The sequence below is a fragment of the Mastigoproctus giganteus genome, chromosome 6 (assembly GCF_048544385.1).
Source record: "Mastigoproctus giganteus isolate SK-2022 chromosome 6, ASM4854438v1, whole genome shotgun sequence".
Lineage (NCBI taxonomy): Eukaryota > Metazoa > Arthropoda > Arachnida > Uropygi > Thelyphonidae > Mastigoproctus > Mastigoproctus giganteus.
The window spans coordinates 32,254,105-32,278,646 of record NC_143580.1 but is presented as its reverse complement, the minus strand read 5'-3'; the positions used below and the strand labels follow the sequence as shown (position 1 = coordinate 32,278,646).

General features: G+C 37.5%; 1 protein-coding gene across 1 annotated transcript in view; it reads left to right on the top strand.

Annotated features, from left to right (window-relative positions):
- Positions 1 to 24,542, top strand: part of LOC150084134 (uncharacterized) — a gene marked incomplete in the record, with an annotated part of 151,318 nt that overhangs the window by 26,105 nt on the left and 100,671 nt on the right. Inside the window, 1 exon segment of the mRNA XM_090375055.1 lies at positions 13,435 to 13,557. Within this exon segment, the coding sequence (XP_090231181.1) occupies positions 13,483 to 13,557 (75 nt within the window).

Here is a 24,542-nt window from a genome sequence, read left to right as displayed (position 1 = left end):
TCGGTATATAAAGTCTAGTAGCTTCCACGATTAATTCTTTGAATGCTTCCCACTTAAATTTACTGTTTGTAACATCGTCAGTTGATCCCACTGTACAGAATTTAAAAACTGTCTGAGACCACTGTATTCCCCTTTATGGAAGCAAAAACCCTTTCCTTTACCCCTGACGGTAGTTACCTCTTTGAGTAAATCCCACTTCAGCACACTGTGATCACTGCCAGCTAGTGGTTCCTTTATCTGCAAATTCTTAATACACGAATGATCACTGCTGATAACCAGATCAAGAGTGTTACTTTCTCTGGTTGCCTCTCGAACATGCTGCTGCAGAAAACAATCATCCAATAAATCCACAAAAGTCTGACTAGTGTGTGAGTGACCAACCCACAAGTTCCAGTCAATATCTGGGAAGTTAAAATCCCCCATTATAAGACATTCTGATTTACTGGCCCACTCTATTTCTCTGTACAATTGTTCATTGTACTCATTCACGTCATTAGGCCTATAACACACTCCTGCTCTTATTTTTCCTTTCGCAGTGCTTATCTCACACCAAACTGACTCAACAGAGCACTGTTCATCTATATTAACTGGGTGCACTTCCTTTGATTTTATGTTTTTCTTAATTAACAGCATAACACCCCCTCCCTTTCTGTCCTGTCTATCCTTTCTGTACACATTGTACTCCCCAAATTCCAGTTCTGCATTCCTTATATCTTTGTGACACCACGTCTCTGCTATCCCAACAATATCCGCCTTTGATGTCTTGACCAACACTTCAAATTCATCAAATTTATTTACTATACTTCTAGCATTGGTATAAATGCAAGCATACATGCTCCTATGCCTATTCCTTGTTACCCTAACACATCCCATATACCCAACTATTCCATGATGACTGCCATCCGTCCCTGAAACCCCCAACACCCCTCGCTCCAGGTCGCTTCTTATTCTAATAGAAGTTGTGCAAGAATCACCTTCACCTCTGCCTGCGGTTACTGTTAAACTATTAGTCTTTGTATCCCCCCCAAACTAGCAGTTTTCCGACCCACCTAACACTGCCTCGATAGCATCAGCAAATATTCTTGCACCCTTTCTATTTAAGTGTATCCCATCCCTCTAGAAGCAATCTCTCCTGTTAACAAGTACAGTCCAGGCTGAAAAAAATTCTACCCCTTGAGCTGTGCACAATCTTTCCAGGGCCGAATTGATCGACAAGGCTCTCATCATGTACTCCCTCCTATCGTGTCTGGGCAGAATTGCAGACACTTTCAAATTCAACCCTATTTCACGGCTTTTTTTCAACAGTGACCTGTACTTGTTGAGTAATACCGCCGGTCTCCTACTCTTAATATCATTAGTGCCAACGACGTGTACAACTATATCACCTTTTGTGCCCTTGAAAGATGATATCCGCTCTACAACGTCATCAACCTTTGCCCCTGGCAGACATACCCTGGTCCTTTTCCACCTATCCTTTTTACAAAGGATGTTCCCCGTTTCCCTGACAATAGAGTCACCAACAACTACTAGTTCCTGTGGGACCAGCGCATTCTGCCTTAGGGGTTGCCGCTGTGTTGCGTGATGACCGAGTGCAAGCTCTCGCGTTGATGTGGGCAGCTGAGAGCCTTATGGGCCCCTCAATTTAGATCTTTCGAGGGCATCCACCCTGTCCTTCAAACTCTCATATAGGCCCACAACAACGCTGAGTTGTCACCTGATTTCCTTACACTCCTTACATCGCGCACACACAAAGACATCCCCCATGGCAATATCATGTTCCGTTCCAGAGAGTTCGGCAAACATTTCACAAGTTGCACATTTTTTTAGGCTGTGATGCGTTGGAGAATTGCCCCCCTCAGTTCTCCCCCGAGTCACAGCGCTCCTGCCACTTTGTGCCCGTTGCTTTGCTGCTCTAGTCTGGGGCATGGTAGTTTAAATTAATAAAATCAATAAATTAAATGTCAATAGTATTTGAATAGAAACTATTAAATAGAAACAGTGAAGCGTATTACTATATAATTATGCGTTAGAGCTACCTAGCTACCTCAATTAAAAAATTTGAATTCCCTACCACTATATCCAAAAACAATGGCTACAAAAATGGAACGAAATAACGGTTTTACCTATCGTAAGTAAAATCCACAAAAACTCATTATCTAAATTAAAAATAAAAAATAACCAGCGTAACTATAACTATATGACTACGTATTAAGTACAATATAAAATAACAATCATGTAAATAAAAGGCAAACACTTATCGTTTTTGCGGAGCCTGTAACTGACAGCTGTAACTTTTAAAGAGATTCAGCGCCCTCTCTTATGAATCTGCTTATGAAATGCGTCTTTTATATATGAAAGTAAGTGGTTGTCTGGTGTTAGTGTTGTGTCACCTTTTTTGACCTTAAATATGAAGTTTTATTGTTTTATTGGATAAAAATCAGAACCTTGCTCAATTGTTTACATATCAAAGATGTCTTTCAAAAACATGATTTAAATTTAAGTCTTCAAGACAGGGAACAAATATATTAATACTCAGTGATAAAATAGAAGCTTTCAAAAAGAAGCTTAATCTTTGGAAAACTGAATTTGAGCATAATAATACTGAAATGTGACCATATTTTTCTGATTTTGTTAATAGTAATAATATCGACATTTTACAGTTTAGGGGATGTCATTGTTACCCACGCTTAATTAAGAAGTTTTTCAAAAGATTTAATGTATCTCCAGAAAAAAAGTTATTGGATTTGTGACCCTTTTGCTTTTGAAATTCCTTCATGCCTCAAAATTACAGACAGTAATTACAGTCCTGTACAGTAATTACAGACCTTTTAGTTTAACTTCTGTTCCAGGAAAAGAAAATTATGGAGTCACTGGTTAAAAAAGCATTGTAAGATCATCTAGACAAGACTGCAGTTATAGTTCAGACACAGTATGGGTTTGTTAAGGGGAAGTCTTGTCTGACCAGTTTGACTGGATACTACAATGTGATCACAAAGGAACTGTATGCAAAAAATAATTTTGATATTATATACTTGGATTTCAGGAAAGCTTTTGATACTGTTTTGCATGGAAGACTACTGTACAGATTGGAGCAGTATGGCATTAAGGGCAGGTTGCTGCTATGGATAAAGCAATGTTTGAGTAGGAGAAGACAGAGTGGTAATCAGTGGACACTGCTCTTCGTGGACTAATGTTATTAGTGGAGTCCCCCAGGGTTTGGCATTGTTGTTTGTTGTTTTCTCTCTTTATCAGTGATATTGATGACCATACAGGTAGGAACCATTTTACGGCAGGGTTAGTTTCCAGTAAAACAGGGTCGTAAAATGAAAAGTTGTAAAACAAGACCAAATTATAATGTAGTTATATGAGATAGGTTCCAAAATTCCCAAGTATGTACTAATATTTCTGTTCTTTATAAATAATTAAATATTTTAAACATTTAATGCACATGTTTTATTTATACTTATGCATAAAACAATTAAAATAAAATTTTAACTTACTTAGTTAAGTTAATACATTCTAAGTATGTATTTACTTCACTGATATTTTATGTGACAATGAAGTTGCAGTCAGTTGCTCCAATTCCTCCCTTGAAAGTGACTCACCATGACTCCAGAAACTGGTCAGCATCATATGGATCAACGCTGTTAATGCCAACATCCTTAGCCATGCGAGAAACATCTTTAGCCACTTCCAACACTGGCTCAATCCTTACAAAATCAATCACTGCTTCAGACCACAATTTACGCCAGATGGCATTCATGCAGGACTGTGACACTTCCTCCCAGGCAGAATCAATGTTTGTGATGGCATTCAGGATGTTATATGACTTCCAGTAGTCCCTCACAATCCCTCAACAATCCCTTATGCAAATAATATGCCTTAAAGGCCGTAATTACACCCTGGTCCATCAGTTGCAAAAGTGAAGTTGTGTTGGGAGGCAAATACACAACCTCAACTTCCAAATGGTCATTGTGGATTTCTTGGAGGTTGGCTGGGTGTCCTGGGGCATTGTCCAGCACCAACATGACTTTGGGAGGCAAGCCATTTGCTGCACAAAACTGAGCAACCTCTGGACAAAAGTACGAGGTGTACCATTTGCTAAAAATTGTCTGAGTCACCCACACCTTTTTGTTAGAGCACCGAAACACAGGAAGTCACGTCTTTACCGGTCTGAGTTTAAGTGTTCCCGATGCATTGCCACCCAGAAGCAATGTCAGCCAATCTTTTGCAACCTTGAAACCAGAGGAAGACCTCTTTACAGGCAATGTATGTCTTACTTTGCAATTTTTTCCAGTAAAGTCCTGTTTCGTCCACATTAAAAACTAAATCAGGGTGGTAGTTGCCTTCGTCTATTAAACATTTAAATTCGGAAAGATACTCTTCCGCCACTGCAATGTCAGCACTAACAGCCTCACCAGACACTTTCACATTGTGAATTTTAGAACGGTTTTAAACTGATGAGACCACTTTGCTGGCCGTAAATGTTTCAGTGTACCAGACTCCTCACATATTTCATCAAATAATGACTTCACCTTGTCCAGAATTACCACCAATGTAACAGGAACGGCGCCTCCGTAGCCAGGTGGGCAGGAGCGGCAGTCCGTAGCATACGTTCTTGATTAGACCGGGGTTCGAGCCTGTGACCACCAAATACGGAGGATGTGGGAAGGTCAGGGAATGATCACCGCATATCCTCGGAGCAATATGGCCTTAGTTACTAATGCTCCTAAAAACCAAATAACAATAGTAACAGGAACATTATTTTGGTTCATATCGTCAACCCACAACACTAAATTTCTCCATTTTTTCCATTGTCTCACTGCATGAATAAGTTGTTCTGGAGGATGACACACTTGCTATCTCTGTGTGTGTGTGCACTTTATTTTATCAACACTGTTCATAATCGTTATACAGCAATGGTGCTAAACTTAATGCCTTACACACATCCGACCGACACTCACCGTATACTCCATGCCATGAATTGCATCAATTTTTCCCTTAATTGTTAGTGTTTTACACTCTTTTTTTGGTCTCCCCTGCCTGGTGTCTATACCAGGCAGGGGAGGCCAAAAAATATATAGACACTGCCCTATGCTTATATCTCATGGTTACACACAAATTATTATTATTATTATTAATGAGAAATAGCACTATAACAACACTGTAACTCGTTAACAATTGAGGAAAAATTCACAACGAAACCAACATGGCACACTGAATGTAAACAACTCTAGGTTGCTATCATTCCACCCACAAAAAAAAAAAAAAAAGGTAAAGTGCAGCCATTATCAACTCACTGCAGGATGGAAGCCTCCTCAACAATTCATGCTGAGGGAAATGGACCATAATCTACCATGCTGGTCCAGTGCGGGTTGGCAGATCAACCGTATTCAGCAGTCGGGCTTGAACCCCGGTCTACTCGAGGAAGCGTGTGCTACTGCACTCCCGCTCCTGACCACTCGGCTATGGAGGCCCACAATGCACCACTAGAAACAAAAGAAATGCCTACTGCGTGTTTGGACCCTCAGGCATTGCTGCGATGTGTTACAATTTTTTTTAGGTAATATTTTGAAACAGTCGTTAATGTGAAAAGTTGTAAAATGGACCATCGTAAAACGGGACCTACCTGTATATCAGGCTCATGTCCAAGTTTGAAAATGATATGAAGATTGGCAGGGTTGTTAATGAGTAATGACATTGACAACTCTGAACTTTAACTTTGACAAATGCAAAGTACTCCATATGGGTAGCAGTAACCCCAGAGTAACCTACCAACTGTGTGGTACTACACTCAGGGTATTGGAGAATGAAAAGGACCTGGGGGTAATTGTGCAGTCAGAAATGTATTTTTTTGAGCAGTGCAGACATGCCGTCGGAGCAGCTCTTGGGGTCTTGTTAATGATATACAGGAATTTTGCTAGCAGGGATGAGAAGGTGTTATCCCCTTGTATATGGCAATGGTCAGGCCACACCTTGAGTATTGAAATAAATGAGTATAGAGAAGGGCAGTAAGATTGGTGAGGGGAACAAAGGGTTGCTCTTACCAAGAATGACTTAAGTTATGCAAATTGCAATGTCTGAAGGCTAGGCACCTGCAAGGTGATCTGATCAAGGTATATAAGGCCTTGAATGGTTTCAGCAAGCTTAATGCTGATGGGATTCTTCATCTTGCTCAGATTGTGATCTTGAGGGGGCATACATTCAATTTGAGGAAAGAGTTGTAGAATAGATGTGAGGAAGTTGATAGCTTAAATAAATTCAAAGAAGAACTGGATGAAATTTTGGAGCGAATGGTGGATGAGTGAAATTGGAAGAAGTGTGTGTATTTTTTTTTTTTTTTTTTTTTTTGTTAATGCTGTATAAGCTTGCTTTCTTGCATCATATGCCTCTACTGATGCTAATGACCATTCAGCAAAAGGAAGATCTTATCGACCTGTTGTCTGACGAAGCATTGTGCTTGTTTCATGACTACAACTTATGAAAAATTTTGGCTTTTTCTTTGAGATGAGATGAGTATCCAGAATTATTGAAAATGGCTATACAAACATTGCTACCTTTCAAGTCTACATATTTATGTGTGGTTGGTTTCTCAAAATTAAGAGCTATAAAAACAAAACAGCATTCCAGACTTGATCCAGAAGATGACATGAGATTAGCAATTTCAAATATTGTGCCAAAATTTGATTTGTTTTCGTTGTATTTAATTAAAAAATTAAACAATTATTTTAATGTGTAAATTAAAAAAGAAAATTTTTTTTATTCCTTTCTCAATACTCAAATAAAATTTTCTACTACGTATGGGTAAGTGCAAATGCATCAGTTAACGTAGCTATCTACCAAAGTATTTAAGTTAAATTGGCATCATTTTGATTATATCTCATATTGTGAATACCTTCACAACGAGTTGCCATGATATTGTACTACCTCGAATAAGTAATACTTCGCCAACGGAGAAGACTACCGTTACTTATTGTCGGCGAAGCCACCACCCAGACGGCACCGTTTCAAAGCTTGTTGGCTTCTCCTTGGTGGGCGGGCAGGTACCCTGGTATTGCAATAGTGACAACCCAGTTATGAAGTATAACTCCACAATATGAGATATGCCTGAAGGTGTGCAGTAGTATAAACTATAAAATATTTAACGGCAAAGGCCTCATGCTTACTTATTACTTATGTTACTTATTCGAGGTAGTACAATACCATGGCAACTCATTGTGAAGGTATTCACAATATAAAATATAATCAAAACAATGCTGATTTAACTTAACTTCTTTGGTAGATAGTTTCATTAACTGATGCATTTGTATTTACCCATACATTAGTCATTCTATCTTGTAGCACGAGACCTTTGCCTTTAAATATTTTATAATTTTCTGCTACATTTATAAAATGCCAATTTTCTCTTCTCTAAAAATCTGATTATCCTATCTTGGGGTTTACATTGAGGGGTCGCATCAATTTTATATTTAATAAAGGGGGTCACGAGTGCAATAAGTTTACACTCCACTGGATTAGAATACAGATATGAAGTTTTCCGTGTAGTGTAATAGACATGAAGTTACATAATGTCCCCAATAATTTATTGGACCTTTTCAAATTTGAAAGGGGTGTCATTTTTCTATATAATATGATTGATGAAACCACACCTAGAATATTGCATTCATGGCTGGAGGCTGCATATAAATAAAAATACAGATACAGAAGGTTCAAAGAACAACCAGATTGGTTAAAGCAATTCACAGGGCTCTGAGGGGTCTCGATAAAATGAATGTGGGAAGTATGTTTGCACCATTATGTGACAAGTAAAGAATCTTTAGGGAGTAACAGATGACTGGATCTCATGAAGTTAACTTTTTTGGCAACATTTTTACTTTCCAAGGTTGCCAAGAGAAGACAGTTTGGCAATATTAGACGGAACTAGATGGGAATAATATAGATGATAGTATTTTTTAAATTTTATTTATTTTCTTTTCCTCTAATGCATAATAAGTTTGCTTTCTTGCATCTTTTAACCATTCTGAAATTAATACTGTGCTCTCCCATCCTGAAATCATTATAATTTTTGATTTTATCTTCAGAATTGGAAGGGAGGAGGGAAAATCATCTTTAGTATATAAGCACTTGTACTTCAGTTTTATTCAAATTGATTTGTTGATTACATCCCACATCTATATGGATGGTTCAGAGTCTAATTCCTGTTAGGATCGAAAGCAGTTTTTCCTGATATAACCATAGCATTTCAGATTTCTATTGAGTGCAGTAGTGTGTGTATATGCACAGCAGAAAAATTGCTATAGATTCTTGCTTTGAATAACCTTCAAACAAAAAATTATCATGTGCATAATAAATAACAGTTCCTTGAGCATATAGCAAATATTAATAAGTATAAAATCCATCTTCGTTTGATATTAGATAAGTACTCTGCTCATTCGAACAGATTATGATATTTGACTTTGTTATATTAGCAGAGAAAGCTCTGAAAATTGTGACCACCTCTAAAAATCAACGTTTAGTTCTGCATAATGATTGTTATATGGAACTAGACATTCTGATTATAGTTGAATAATCCATTATACAGTTGTAGTCAAATGTGCAAAATCCAGTATCTTGGGACCTTTGCTTTATTAAATGAATTTTCTGAATTTGGTTGGTCATAGAAGTGTTAAAAAAAACAAACAAAACTCTTGAAAAATGCACTGTATTTATATACAGTGGATTCCGGTTATTTGGGCCACCGGTTAATCGGGGCAGCCATTTATTTGGGGCAAATTTTAAAAAACAGAAACCAATCAAGAAAATAGCCATGGTTTACTTCGTGTAATTGGGACAGCATGCCATTTAATCGGGGCAGGAGACTGCAGCACTGGAGATTACCCTACGATTGTCTCCGGCGGTACCACGTGGTTCGGTCGAAATTCTGGAGGTCACAACCATAAAACAATAAAAACAATTAGCAGTCGCCTGTTTATTGGGCTTTTCTGTTAGTGAAATCTATCATAAATGGACAGTAAACTCGAATTCTGTGGGTATTGTGAAATGTGTTTACACTTCCATGAAATCTTCAATCATATAAAAAAATTAATTTTCAGATCTTCTCTTTATTCCTATTTTTAAAGCTTCGTAACTCGTTACTTTGTTTTCACTTGTGCATATTGTGTTACTTGCAATTTGTGGCTGCCTTGTTCTTTGTTATTGATTGCTTATCTTTTTTTTTTTTTTTTTTTACTGTTTTAAATTTTAATCCCCACCCACAATTGTCAGTGAACAGAACTGTCAACTAGTTCGTATGTACATATTACAGTATGTATTAATTATTACGATTTTCACGTATCATTTAATTTTTTTAATTGGTAAGGTAATAAAGGCTAAATTTGTGTTTAATATATCTTTACTTTTATAGCCTGTGGATAATATTCCTCCTATTTTCACTAATTAGAATTCAATTCACAAATGTGATCACAATGACTGGTGCTTACTGCATATCGTATAGTGAACGGTACTTTACTATGTTGAGTTTGTTGTAACGTGATTTGATTGGATAGTGAACCAATTGTAAAGGGGAGGATACATTTTTTTTTAACTATTTACGTGAAACTTCGGATAATTGGGGCAGCTGCTTAATCGGGCCAAAATGCACTAGTCCCAATGTGACCCAAATAACCGGAATGGACTGTACTTGCAATTTATGCATGGTACAGTATAAGTGTATTATAAAGCAAGAGAAAGACAGTGTAACATACAATTGATGAAACAGTGCCAAAAGTGTCATAAATTCACTTCATTGAAATTACACTATCATGTTTCATAGTGCAGCGACCTTTTCCATAATAGAAAATGATCTCGGCTTGCTTGTGTTTTGAACCTCTGCAATCCTCTGGACCATTTTCATTTCTTTCTTTTTTTTATGGATGAGTTGCTAATCTACATAAATAGCAATAGGCATTCCCATGGCATTTTAACAAATTTCCCCATGTGCATTGGATCATTGTAAAAACTTTGTCATGGGATTAAATTGCAACATTGGATAATCAGTTCTGACATTCTTTTTGGTGAATACCAAGACAAGAACTAAATTTTTACTGATTCTCAGGAAGTAACCTGTATTGGCAAACACTTTGGCATGAATAAGACACGAATAAGCATTACCAGATTAAAAGAGTAATTGCAACATGGAAAACTAACCTAAAATATGCAAAACTAAAATTTGCAACTAACCTAGCTTGGCTCCAAATAGATCATTTTCATTTAACACACTCCTACTTATTGTGAGCTGAAGAATCACCTCAGTGCAATAGCTACAACATTACTTGAATAGTTCTGTATGTCCTCACCAACTAACCTCCCTTCAGCAATGAAATTTTGCAAATAATTTTTCGCAGATTTCTGCTGCTATCGAGGCAGTGTGTGGGAAACTACTAAGTTGGGGAAGAAGGATACAGTGACCTAAATTAACAACAGCCACAGACAGAGATGAAAGTGAATATTTCTCTTCTTCTATTAGGACATGCTGCAGCCTGGAAAGCAGTGTCAGGAATTACAAGAGCAGCTGGGAGTCATCATGAGACAAGCATATATGGGTTGTGTTAGGTTTACTGACACAACCCACATATGCCTGTATACTTGTGTGTACGTTAGTGCTAGGAGTATAGCAAACATATTTGATGAAGTACTGGTTAGGTCATCAAACACAAACATTGTAGGGTTATCGGAGACATGGTACCAATCAGACCTAAATTTTTTTTTTAAATATGGCGAGCACAATACATACCGACAGGGCAGGAGAGGAGTTATGCTCTCTAGCTCATCCAGTGCACCCAGTTGGCATGGGTGACCAGTGCACTGCTGAGTTGGTTTGGTTTGATGTAGGCACTAGGGAGACAAAAATAAGAGTAGGAGTGTGTTGTAGGCCAAACGACTGTGATGGGTATAATGAACAGCTATACAGATAGATTGAGTGGACCAGTAAATCAGGCACCTCCGTAGCCAGTTGGGAAGGAGCAGCAGTGCGTAGCACACGCTTCTTGATTAGACCGGGGTTCGAGCCCGTCACCACCAAATACGGAGGATGCGGAAAGGTCAGGGAATGACCACCGCATATTCACGGAGCAATATGGCCTTAGTTGCTAATGCTCCTAAAAACCAAATAACAAACAAACAAACCAGTAAATCAGAATGTCTTATAATGGGGAATTTTAACTTTTCAGATGTTGTCAGGAACTTGGGACTAGCGACCAGGACAGCTCCTGGAGTTTTGTAATGATATACAAGAATTTTGATAGCAGGGATAACCAGTGGTGAGGCAACATCTTGAGTAGTAGTAGTAGTAGTGGCATGTGATGCAAGAAAGCAAGTGTATGAGCTTATGCAGCATCAGCCAAAAAAAAAAAAAAAAAATCACACCATTCTCTCCAAATCCCTGTCCAGTTCCTCCTTAAATTTATTCAGCCTATCAACTTCCACAACGACAGATGGAAGTTTGTTCCAGCAATTAACCACCCGCTGGCTAAAGGCAAATTTCCGCACATCTGTTCTAAATCTGTCCTTTCTTAATTTGAATTTATGCCCCCTTAGGTTCGTAATCTGAACAAGTGGAAGGATCCCATCAGAATTCAGCGTGCTGAACCCATTCAAGGCCTTATACACCTCAATCAAATCATTGTGCAAGTGCCTAGTCTCCAGCCACTGCAATTTGCGGAACCTAAGCCTCTCTTGGTAAGAGGATCCCTTCATTCCTCTCACCAATCTTGTTGCCCTTCTCTTTACACGCTCAAGTAAATCTACATCCTTCCTAAAATGAGCCTCCAGACCTGTACGCAGTACTCAAGGCATGGCCTGACCATTGCCTTATATAGAGGGACAATCACTTCCTTCTCCCTGCTAGCAAAATTCCTATATATCATTGACAAAACCCCATGACCTGCCCTGGCAGCCTGTCTGCATTGCTCAGAAAACTTCATATATGACTGCACAATTACTCCCAGGTCTTTTTCATTTTCTACCACCTTAGTGTAGTACCACACAGTTGGTATGTTTCTCTGGGGTTACTTCTACCCATATGCAGTACTTTGCATTTGTCAAGGTTAAACTTCAGTTGCCACTTCTTAGCCCATCTGCCCAAATTATCTAGATCCTGTTGCAGTAGCACACTGCCATTACTGTCATTAACAACCCTGCAAACCTTTGTATCATCTGCAAACTTCGACATTAAGCCTGATATACCTTCATCAATATCATTGATAAATATACAAAACAACAGTGGACCCAGCACCGAACCCTGTGGGACTCCACTAATAACATTAGTCCACGAAGAGCAGCACCTATTGATTACCATCCTCTGTCTTCTCCCACTTGAGTATTGCATACAGGTCTGGAAGCTTCATTTTAAGAAGAATGTGGATCTGTTGGAATGGGTGCAGAGAAGGCTAATGAGTTTAGTGAGAGGAACATTACTGTAGGCCAAACGACTGTGATGGGTATAATGAACAGCTATACAGATAGATTGAGTGGACCAGTAAATCAGAATGTCTTATAATGGGGAATAACTTCAGTTCTGCAAATTTCAGTGTCTTGGAACTGGGTGCCTGCGAAGAGATCTGATTGAAGAGTTTAAAGCTTTGACTGGATTAGGTAAAGTAAATGTTGATGGAATCCTTATGAGTGCTTAGACAGTACTCATAGGGCGACACAGATTTAAAGTGAGGATGGATGGTTGCAAGATAGATGCATGGAAATTTGTTTTCAGCCAAATGGTAGTTGATTGTTTTAACAAACTTCCATCTGGTGTTGTGGATGTTGGGTAGTTTGAATAAATTTAAGGAAGAATTAGACAAATTATAATCATGGATTTGGACCTTGCACATGGAGGATATATGGACAGGATTTGACTTTGTAGAATGATCAGGGTTTGTCAAAATTTGATGTACCTGACTTGCAAATTGATCCAGATCTCATCTACTTCAGCATTTTAGATTTCCAAGTAACAGCGCTGTTTTCACTTAAAGAATGTCTGTGAAAAACCTCAGAGGTCACAGCTACCTTGTCTCCACAGACAAAATATCTATTCATCCTGTGGATGCTATACAAAAAATGAGTAGAACTGCTTTATGGTTATGCTATGTAATTATAACATTGATTGATATTGTGATACCTCTGTTTTTGAATGATTGATATTGTGATACCTGTTTTACTTTGAATGTAGTCTCGTTTATGTACATTACTTAAATTTATTAGGTAATCTGTTGTTGCTGTTATGGTTGTTTATCGCCACAAAGGCTACCAAGGCCATTATGTTGCCTTTTTATAGATTGCCTGTGAATCATACATATCTGTTAATCTAACTTGTAACAGGAGTCTGTGATAAATGCAGTTTTATTAATTGTGAAATGAATGAATTTTTTTAACTTAACTTTTTTTTTTTATGTAAAATTTCAGGTAGAGCAGTTAGGGTGTGAAGGTAAAGTAGAAGAAGCCCAAGGGGTCATGAAACTTTGTGATAAATTAAAGGAAGAAAGAGAAGAACTTCAGAAATCTTCAGATTCTAATCATTGGCTTCAGGTTTGTTATGGTTTACAAATTATCATCAAATAATAGTTTGGTGGTGGTCTCCCCTCCCCCAAGATATTTTTAAAATTCACAATTCTCTATATAATTTTTCCTTTATTAACCTTCATCTGCTAGCATGGTGTCAGATAGATACTACGTTTTTATATTTTTTGTTGTTTTTTTTTAAATCTGGAAATAAAATAAAATCCTCCCATTTAGCTTTCCCCACCAGTATTCACTAACTGGCTATACTGTATTTTCTGTTTCATTTCAATACATCACGAATTGTGAGACATTAAATTTTTGTTTGGCATTTAACAGACACCAGGTGAGCAAAAGCACCTACCTTTCTCCTAGGCAATTCCCATTCCCACATGGCATCTCTGAGACTACAGTGACAGGTGACTAATCTTTCCATAATGCTTTGATATCAGCAGCTAAACACAAACAGCTGACAAAAATACAGATGTTTGTGTTGCATTTGCTAGATGCCATGTGAGTCATGGCATCTAGCAAATGCAAGATGCCTTGTGAGTCAGTTTCAATCTGTGAGATCAGTGACCTTATTCTAAAAAAAAAAATCTGACAAAAACACTCATTATTATTGTTATTGATTTCTCTCATTTATTTTGTTTGGTAGTTTTAATTGGGTTTAGCACATCCTAATAAATAGAGCACCATTTTCAATTCAGTAAAAAAGATCAAAATTAATTTTTTATAATTAAAACAAAACAGGGGGCTTAAATACATGCCATATAAGTACAGGCACTCCCCAACTTACATAAGGATTGCATTCCGCAGAACTCTACGTAAGTCGGAATTTCCCTAGTTGCGAGGGCTGCCTAAGCCCTCGCAACTATGCACACTGAATTTGATTGAAGCAAAAAAATGTTCGACGAACATGTAAATAGAATTATTTATTCAAATTTTTTCTCATGTGCAGGAAAAATTACAAAAGTGTACAAAATTAAAAAAATTTCAAAATTATAAAATTACAAAAAAGAGAGAGGAGACAGGCATAATGTCAGCAAGTTTTACCTTTCAAGCATCGTTGCCAGAATTAACTCTCCAGCTGATAAGTACGCCACTGCGGAAGTTGAGGGCTGGGAGATTTTGAAGGATTTTTTCCCAACACATCACAAATTTTCTCTGCAGCTGCAGAATCAACACTGGTGACTTCACTGCATACTTTAATGTTTTGGAAACCAGCACGATGGTTGAACCTATTAAACCACCCGTTGCTTGCCACGAACTTGGCTTGGGGTTCGCCGTACTTATCCTTAATATCTTCATAAATACTTCTTTCTTTTGCTTGAATGGCCATTAGGCTCAGGGGCACTCACTTCTGAATCTGATTTTCCATCCATATTCTCAAAAACAGAAAAATTAAATTATGTATTAGAATCTGCATCGTTAAATCTTTTAACATGTTCTTTTATACATGCATTGTCCTTAAAGTAGTATTCAACGTTGAAGCAGCAAGACCTAATTCCCGTGCAATAGATAACAAACTTTGTTCTGCTTCATACTTCTTAATCATCTTCATTTTTAAAACAATTTTGTTTCGTTTCCTTGCACTTTCCGTTGGTCGCTTTCCCTTCACCATTGTAATAAGTAAATAGGAATGAAGAGAAGATTCTGAAAATTTATTTATGTTTTATGCGATTGAAAATTTCAGTGAAGGGGAGCACATTTCACCATAATACCATAGTGTAAAAACTCACAGAATTCCAGTTATCGGTATTATTGCAAATGCAATAAGATCAAGTTTACTACCCATTTATAATAGATTGCGCTAACAGAAAAGCCCAAGGAACCGAAAAGTGCAAATTGTTTTTATTGTTTTATGGTCGCGACCTCCAGAAATGTTCTTTAGAAAAATATCAGCAAAGGCATTCAAAATCGATTCTTATAACAGAACATATGATAACGATGAAAGGGTAGTGCTCCATTTTAAAAATGACCTTTTAGAGAGATAAATAAATAAATAGCTTTTAAAAATAGCTTAGTTATATAGTGAAAATTTCAACTCTGAGGTCTTGCAACGAATTACCAAAAAAACAATGTGTTATTGGGTTCACATTGCAATATTTTCACAATACCTCCATATATTCCTATGGGATACAAAATACGTTTTCATGATTTTTTTTTTAAGTTTGCACCAGCCGGCAAAAACTTATGTAAAGTTGAATTTACTGAAGTCGAGTGTTATGTAAGTTGGGGAGTGCTTGTATTTGTAAGAACTAATAGAAAAGCAATTAACAGAAATTAAAATATTGTACAGTATATATTTTGATATATACAGTATTTTAGTATCACAGTAAAAGAATTAATCTTAATATAAAAGGAGACGTACAAACCATTAAATTTTTAATAAATTAATCTATTTTAAAGAAAGAATCCAATGTTGTTTGTACAGTTTTTGTCCTATATGCATTTTTAACTACAGCACAGACACTATCAAGTGCGACAGTGTTTCTTTATCAATGTTACTGCAGGCCAACACATTCTCTATTATGCTCAATGCATTTTGGATATCTTATTTTGATGGCAGTGTGTGCTGCTTCATTTTCGCTATTGCTGGTAACAAAAACATTGTTTTGCTTTGTGCTCAGCAGCTCTTCTGGTGTTGGTGTGTTGGCGTAGCATCTTCATCATTCACCTTCACAATGGATTCTGTTGGGGAATCTTCACTATGGATTCTGTTGGGGAATCTTCAGATTCCCCAACAGAATCCATATGCTCCTTCAGATTGCTCCATTCCTCAATGTTGCTGCCACATTTGTCTGCTGGACCATGTTTTTCGATGATATTCTCTCCAAAGCCAAATTGGAAAATTAGTTGCTCGCATTTGTTGGTACCACTCAAAGTTTTGTTTCAAGCTGCTCATGTTTTGCATCGCAAATTTGTTTCCTGTGTTTTATCGCTGTTCCAGTGTCACACGCTTCAAATTTTTTTCAGTTTTTCGGTGTAGATAAAATCACTTGTGCAATGCTATCCCAAGCAATAACAAGATTACAGATAGCTTCCAAGATATTCCAATTTGGCTGCAAATTGTTCCCTCCTACCTTATCAGGTGAGCTGTATATGCTCTCTTGAGGTTATAAATAATGTCTTGATCTAGTGGCTGCATAAAACTAGGGGAGTTAAAGACAACAACCATATATTTGTATATTTGTCAACTTAAGTGTCTCGGCAGAATGTGCTGTACAGTGATCTAGAACCATCAAAATGTTCCTTTTTTCTGAAGCCATTCTTCTGTTCTCTTTTGATAACCAAGACTGAAAAATTTTGACCATGAGCCAAGCACTTCTATTGGCCTCATAATCACACAAAAGTTTGTTAACTTCTTTAAAACATCTTGGCTTGGAAAATTTACCAATCATAAGTGGGTGTAGTTTTCTGCTGCCATCTGAATTAATTTTTCATCATGATAAGACTCTCCTAAAACAGCAAATGTTTTGTTTGGCAGCAAATTATAAAATAAAGGTGTCTCGTCAAGATTAAAAATATCCTTTGCCTCATTTTTCAAGAATGGACCATACAGAACACAACCAGTCTGTAAACTTTTCTCTGTCAACTAATCCAGACTTGCTGCAAAACTTGCAGCAAAATTATATGTTGCTGAGCTAGATATTTGCCTTTTCTTGCAAAATCAGACTTGATATTGGCAAATTAGATGCACGCATTTGTTGGTACCACTCAGTTTTGTTTCAAGCTCCTCGTGTTTTGCACCACAAATTTGTTTCCTGTTTTTTATCACTGTTCCAGTGTCACACACTGTCCATTTTTCAGTATTGTAAATAAACTAGGTAAAGAAATGTTGTATTCCTTTGCAATGTCCATTTTTCTTTGTTCCATCTTGTCAGCCTCTTGTATAATTTTCAGTTTAATTTCTAGGCTTAATTCCATCCATTTACATTTTCGCATCATAACACTGCTAAATGAGATTTAATATAAACAAACTTGAAATTAATTTAAAGACACAAGTTCCAAAAAAGACAAAATGGCACAAAAAAACTCGAACTAGCTCTCTTTGAACTAGCGTAACAATTGCTAGTGACCTTAATTCCATGGAGAGTGAGGGAGTGTATGTAAACAACTTAGAAAAACTGTTTTTATTCTTTTGTTAATTTAACAGCTCATACTTCACAATGATGTTTTTCAGAGTGCACTTATGTTGTAGATACCATAACCTGGTTTTGTTTACACAAAAGTAAATTCTAACAAGTCAGTGCCATCCTTTGGGGAGCAGAGAGCCAGGTGGCCAGAGGCAATAAAGACAACTGTGCAAAAATTTGTATTAAACATACAAAATAACAATATTTATTTCTCACAGGGTGAAAATGAACTTTATAATACGTATTAACTGAATTTTATAATAAACGAATATATTTACATAGAAAAGCTTATCCTTTCACAGGGAAATGGTATGTGTTTCATATAAACAAGTACATTGTATAAACGAAGTTTATATTAACGAGATTTTACTGTATATTGTCAGTTTGTAATCTTTCTTAAGTTCTTCACCTAAATAATGGTTGTTACATCCACTTTCAATACATTGTCCAAGGACATTATGACTCATACAGAAATGTCTGCAGGAATTTCTGGTGTGAGCATGAGTTCATCACTTGTATAGCCTGTATTCTAAGTAGCACCTATTCTAAGGTTGGTCTAGTAGACAAAACAAATGCAAGTTATGATTCTTTTCTTTGCATGTAATGTAAGAAGTGTACCTATCTCAAATTAAAACTTGGTGCATTGCTAGAAGAATTTGAGTCAGTGAAAAAACAGGTGCTTGCTCTAGAAACAAATGTAACTGGGAGTTCATCAAGGACTCAAATACCTTGTAACCTGCCAAGTGATGCACCTCCGATTTGGGTCCCAGAACAAAATAGTCAAGTGTATACTGCTACGGTTGAAGGAGATTTAGTTTTATTGAGAGACTATTGTCGGGGAAATGGGTAATATTTTTTGTAATATTTGTGGTAATAAAGAGCATTATTTTTCATGTGGATGGCTAATGATATTAAACAAACAACTTTATGATTTTTTGAATAAATATAGGACCATGCTGAAAAAATTCAGTGAGTTTGGTCAGAATGTGTATACATCTACAATTCTGCCCAGGCATGATAGAAGGGATTATATGCTGAAACTATAGACTGAAGGGGCTCTTCAGGACTTTTGTGGTATGGGCGGGGGATTTATTATCATCGTGGCCCACACTTGTAGGTAGAAGGAATCTATTTATAGGATCTACTTATAGGGAACAAGGGTAATATAGACATGTTTATGTGATGATACAGGAAATGCTTGCATGTGTTTCAAGAATTCTTGTTTGTTGCCGCAACTGATGTCAGCAAAATGTTCTGAGGGTGGCAAATGAGCGGATAGATAAAACTAGGGAAACAAGCATAAATAACTTTAAGGGGTGTGTCAGGGTAGTAAACTATAGCAGAATACTTAGTTCTATGTCCACAGAAATATTAGGAGTTGGTGATTTTGAATTTCTCTTTAGGACAACTAATGCTGACATAATAGGGCTAACAGAAATGTGGTGGGACCGAGAAATTGGGGATGACGGGTTCCACTGTGGTATATATAATGTATTTAGGAAAGATAGGGTAAGAATATTTGACCTCATTAGCATTTGCAAGGGCACATGATGCAAGAAAGCAAGCTTATATACCATCAGCCAAAAACACACACACACACACACACACACACACACACACACACACACACACACACACACACACACACACACACACACACCGTTCTCATTTCACCCATCCACTTGCTCAAAATGTTTGTCTGGTTCTGCCTTGAATCTGTATAAGCTATCAATTTCTACGACAGATGGAAGTTTGTTTCAGCAATCAACCACCTGCTAGCTAAAGGCAAACTTCCCACATCTATCCTACAATTGTTTTCCCTCAATTTGAATTTATGATTTTTTGAATAAATATAGGACCATGCTGAAAAAATTAAGTGAGTTTGGTCAGAATGGGTATGCATCTACAATTCTGAGCAAGAGGAAGAATCCCATCAGCATTGAGCATGCTCAAACCATTCAAGGCTTTATACACCTCAATCAGATCACCTAACAGGTGCCTAGTCTCTAGACACTAATTTGCAAAACTTAAACCTTTCTTCATAAGTGCACCCCTTTGTTCCACTCACTAATCTTGTTGCCCTTCTCTGTACTCATTCTAACAGCTCTACATCCTTCTTAAAATATTTAAGAAGGATGTAGAGCAGTTGACAGTACTCCAGACCTGTATACAGTACTCAATATATGGCCTGACCATTGCCTTATACAAGGGGATAATCACCTCCTTATCCCTGCTAGAAAAATTCCTGTATATCATTGACAACACACCATGAGCTACTCTTACAGACTGTCTGCACTGCTCAGAAAACTTCATATCTACCTGTAAAATTATCCCAGGTCCTTTTTGCTCCCTACCACTGTCAGTGTAGTAATACACAGTGGATATGTTACTCTGGGGTTACTGCTTCCCATATGCAGTACTTTACATTTCTTAATGTTAAACTTCAGTTGCCACCTCTTAGCCCATCTGCTCAACTTTTCTAGATCCTGTTACAGCAGTGTATTGTCATTAGTGTCATTAACAACCCTGCCGACCTTTGTATGCAAACTTGGACATTAAGCCTGATATACCATCATTAATGAATACAGAAAACAACATGGACTCAACACCAAACTCTGGGGCACTCCACTAATAACATTAGTCCACGTAGAGCAGTGTCCATTGATCACCACTCTCTGTCTTCTCCCACTCAACCAACCCTTTATCCATAGCAGCAATTTGCCTCCAATGCCACCACACTGCTCTAATTTGTGCAGCAGTCTTCCATGTGCAACAATATCAAAAGCCTTTCTAAGATCCAAATATATGATATCAAAATTATTCTTTGCATCCAGTTCCTTTGTGACTACATCATAGTAGCCAATCAAATTGGTCAGACAAGATTTCCTCTTAACAGACCCATGCTGTGTCCGAGCTATTGTCTAGATGATCCTGCAATGCTTCTTTAATCAGTTCCTCCATTAATTTCCCTGGGACAGAAGTTAAACTAACAGGTCTTAATTACCTGTGTCTCCCTTTGATCCTCCTTTGTGGATTGGGGTCACATTTGCACATCTTCAATCCATGGGTACCTACCTTGAGTCCAAGGAAACTGTCATAATTATGGCTAAGAGTTTGCTTACTTCCTTTGCTGCCTCCTTTAATATAACTGGATAGATCCCATCCATCTCGAGTGCCTTTCTTATGTTTATCTTCGACAATTTCTCCTCAGCTTTACTCTCAGTTATTACAAGATTATTTAGCTTACTGCCAGAGTTTAATACACGTCTGGCATTTCCCTCCCTGAATAACTCCCTGAATGTTGATGCAAAATATTCATTTTGTTTGTTAGCTACCTGAGCAGGATCTTCAACAGTTGAATCATCGATATCAAGTGGATCAATCTGATTCATCCCCTTCCTTCTAGAGTTTACATAAGTAAATTACTCTTTGCTGTTTTTCTTTGTTTCCTTTGCCAAATATTTCTCGTAATCTGCCTTTGCTTGCCTAACCTCCTTTGTGACTTGGTTACGGACTAGCTTTTATCTATCATAGGCTTCTGTGTCACCTGTTTATTTATACGTATCCCATGCATTTTTCTTCTCTGCCACATGTCTAATTAGTTCATCTGACATTCATTTATGCCTAAACCTTGAACAATATTTCTTAGTTGGTACGTAAAGCCTAGTAGCTTCCAAGATTAATTCTTTGAATGCTTCCCATTTTGAATCTGCTGTTGGTAACATCATCAGTTGTTCCCAACGTATAGAATTTAAATACTGTCTCAGACAAGATGTTTGCAGAAGTTAAAGGTAAAGGTTATAATTTCAGAAAACGGGACTATGATAGGATCTATCATTTGGATGGATTGAGAAGAGGGGTGAATACATTAGAATTATGGAATATAGCATGTGGAGGATGCCGAGATGGATGAATTTGGAGCTGCCCACTCAAATAGAGAAGAAAAAGATAGCACAAGAAAGGTACAGAGTGATGAAAAGTATTGAAGTCTACAACAGCTACAAGTTGATCTGTAATTGTATAAATAAGATAAATTTAGGGAAGCCAAGGCTGAGTTTAAGAAAGCACTGGGTAAGAGAGCAAAGAATGGGGACAAGGAGTTTTCATGTATGTGAGTACAAAGAAGAAATTTAATTAGATTGGACCCTTGCGTACTGGGAGAAGTCTTAGATAACTCAGCTGATGAATTGAATAGTTACTTTGCACCAGTCTTTACTGATGAAAGACCCTTCATGGTGAGGAGAGGCTGTTTTAGAGAAACTGAGACGTGAAATTAATAATTTTGAAATTACAGATTACTGTTTATTAGAAAAAGTTTTGACTCTAAAGGCAAGTAAAGCTCCTTGAGTTGATGGCATGTACCCAGTAGTTTTGAGGAAGGCAGCCGAAGAGGGTATGGAACCATTGAGGTTGATTATGAGGGCATTATTGGACTTGGATGAGATTCCTTTGAATTGGAGAGGTGTGAAAACATATGGCCAAGTACATAAAGGAGATTCTAAGAGTGATGTTGTAACTACAGGCTGCTTAATTCAATTTCAGTGGCAGGAAAAATCTTGGAGACAGTGATTTAGAGTGTGATCCAGGGACATTTAGAAGAAATGTCATTCTGAAGGACACACAATGTGGTTTTGTAAGGAAAAACCTTATTTTAAGTAACCTGGTAAGCTATTTTGAGTTACTCGTGAGTTAGATGTAAGGAACAGTTTTTACATAGTTTATTTGGATTTTAGCAAATCATTTGACTCAGTCCCTCACGAGAAGTTACTGTATAAGCCAGAACATGTTGGGATTACTGGAAAAATGCTAAGATGAATCACAGGGTGACTGCAGGACAAAAGGCAGCAGGTTCTGATTAATAGATATTCTTCAGGTTTGGTGTTGTTAGAAGTGTGGGATTCCCACGGATTGGATCTTGGACCGTTGTTGTTTCTGATTTTCATAAATGACATTCACTGGAGGATAGAGGGTGTAATGTAAAAATTTGCAAGTGATGTAAAGATTGGGAGAGTCTTTAGTTATCATTGCAAATAGCTCTCCTTCAGGATGACTTAAATGGACTTCAAGGATGGCCAGAAAAGTGGCAGCTATTTTTTTAATTCATTGAAATGTAAGGTCTTGCATTTGAGGAATAGCAACCCCAATATAACTTATACATTTGGTGGGGTTGAATTAGCATCATTACAGGCATATGATGCAAGAAAGAAAGATTATACATCATCCAAAAAAAAAAAAAAAAAAAACACACCCTTCCCATTTCACCCATCCATTCACTCCAAACGTTTGTCTAGTTCTACCGTGAACTTATTTAAGTTACTGATCTCCAGACTACAACAGATGGAAGTTTGTTCCAGCTATCAACCACTCGCTAGCTAAAGGCGAATTTCTGCACATCTGTTCTACAATTGTCTTTCCTCAGTTTCAATTTATGCCCCCTCAGGTTTGTAATCTGAGCAAGAGGAAGAATCCCATTAGCATTGAGCTTGCTCAATCCATTCAAAGCTTTATACATCTCAATTATATCACTTCTCAGGTGCCTAGTCTCCAGAAGCTACAGCTTTCAGAACTTAAGCCTTTCTTAGTAACACCAACCCTTTGTTCGACTCGCCAATCTCATTGCCCTTCTCTGTACTCGTTCTAGCATCTCTACATCTTTCCTAAAATGAGACCTCTAGACCCGTATACAGTACTCAGGTGTGGCCTAACCATTGCCTTCTCTGCTAAGCCTCATTAAGTCATTCGACATCCATTTAGGCCTAAACCTTGAACAGTATTTCTTAGTTGGTATGAAAAGCCTAGTACCCTCCAAGATTAAGTCCCTGATGGCTTCCCATTTAGAATTCGTGGGTTTTTTTAACATTATCTGTTGATCCCACTGTATGGAATTTGAAAACTCTCTGAGACCACTGTAGTCACCTTTACGAAAGCATAAACCCTTCCCCTTACCCCTGATGGTAATTATATCTTTAAGTAAATCCCACCTCAGTGTACTGATGTGGAAAATCACGTATTAAGAATTTGCATTTATCTGCAAATTCTTAATACGTGAATAATCACTGCTGATAACCAGATAAAGAGTATTATTCTCTCTGGTTGCCTCTGTAACATGTTGCTGTTGAAAACAATCATCCAGTAAATCCACAATAGCCTTGCTAGTGTGTGAGTGACCAACCTACAATTTCCAGTCAATATCTGGAAAGTTAAAATCCTGCATTATAAGACATTCTGATTTTCTGGCCTGCTCTATTTTTCTGCACAAATGCTCATTATACTCATCAGATTCATTAGGCCTATAACACACACCTCTCTCATTTTCTCTTTCCCCAGTGCTTATGTCACGCCACACTGACTCAACATTGCATTGTCCATCAATGTCACTTGGATGCTTCCTTAGATTTTGTGTTTCTTAACTAACAGCATAACCCCTGCTCCCTTCCTGTCCTGTCTGTCGTTTCTGTTCACATTGTACTCCCCAAATTCCAATTATAATGAATAGAGGATGAAAGGCTTCTGTGAGTTTGGATATGGACAGATGTGAAGTTGAGCAGTGTAAACAGGCGGCCAGGAAAGCCTATCGTGTCCTATTGGTGTTTTATTGGACAATATCCTGTAAAGATATGGAGGTTATAATCCCACTGTATAAGGCAATTCTAAGATCACATGTGGGATATTGTGTCCAAGTTATGGAGACATTTGAAAAAAGACAGTCTTCTTGAAAGGGCCAAAGAAGAGTAACTTGCATGTTGAGATCAGCAGGGCTACTGTACAAGAAGGACTTTATGTGGTCTGCAGAGCTTGCAACCAAGCACTTTAGAGGCGACCTATTGAGTCTTATAAGGCTCTCTCAGAGGGGTTAGTAAGATGAGTGAAGGCAGA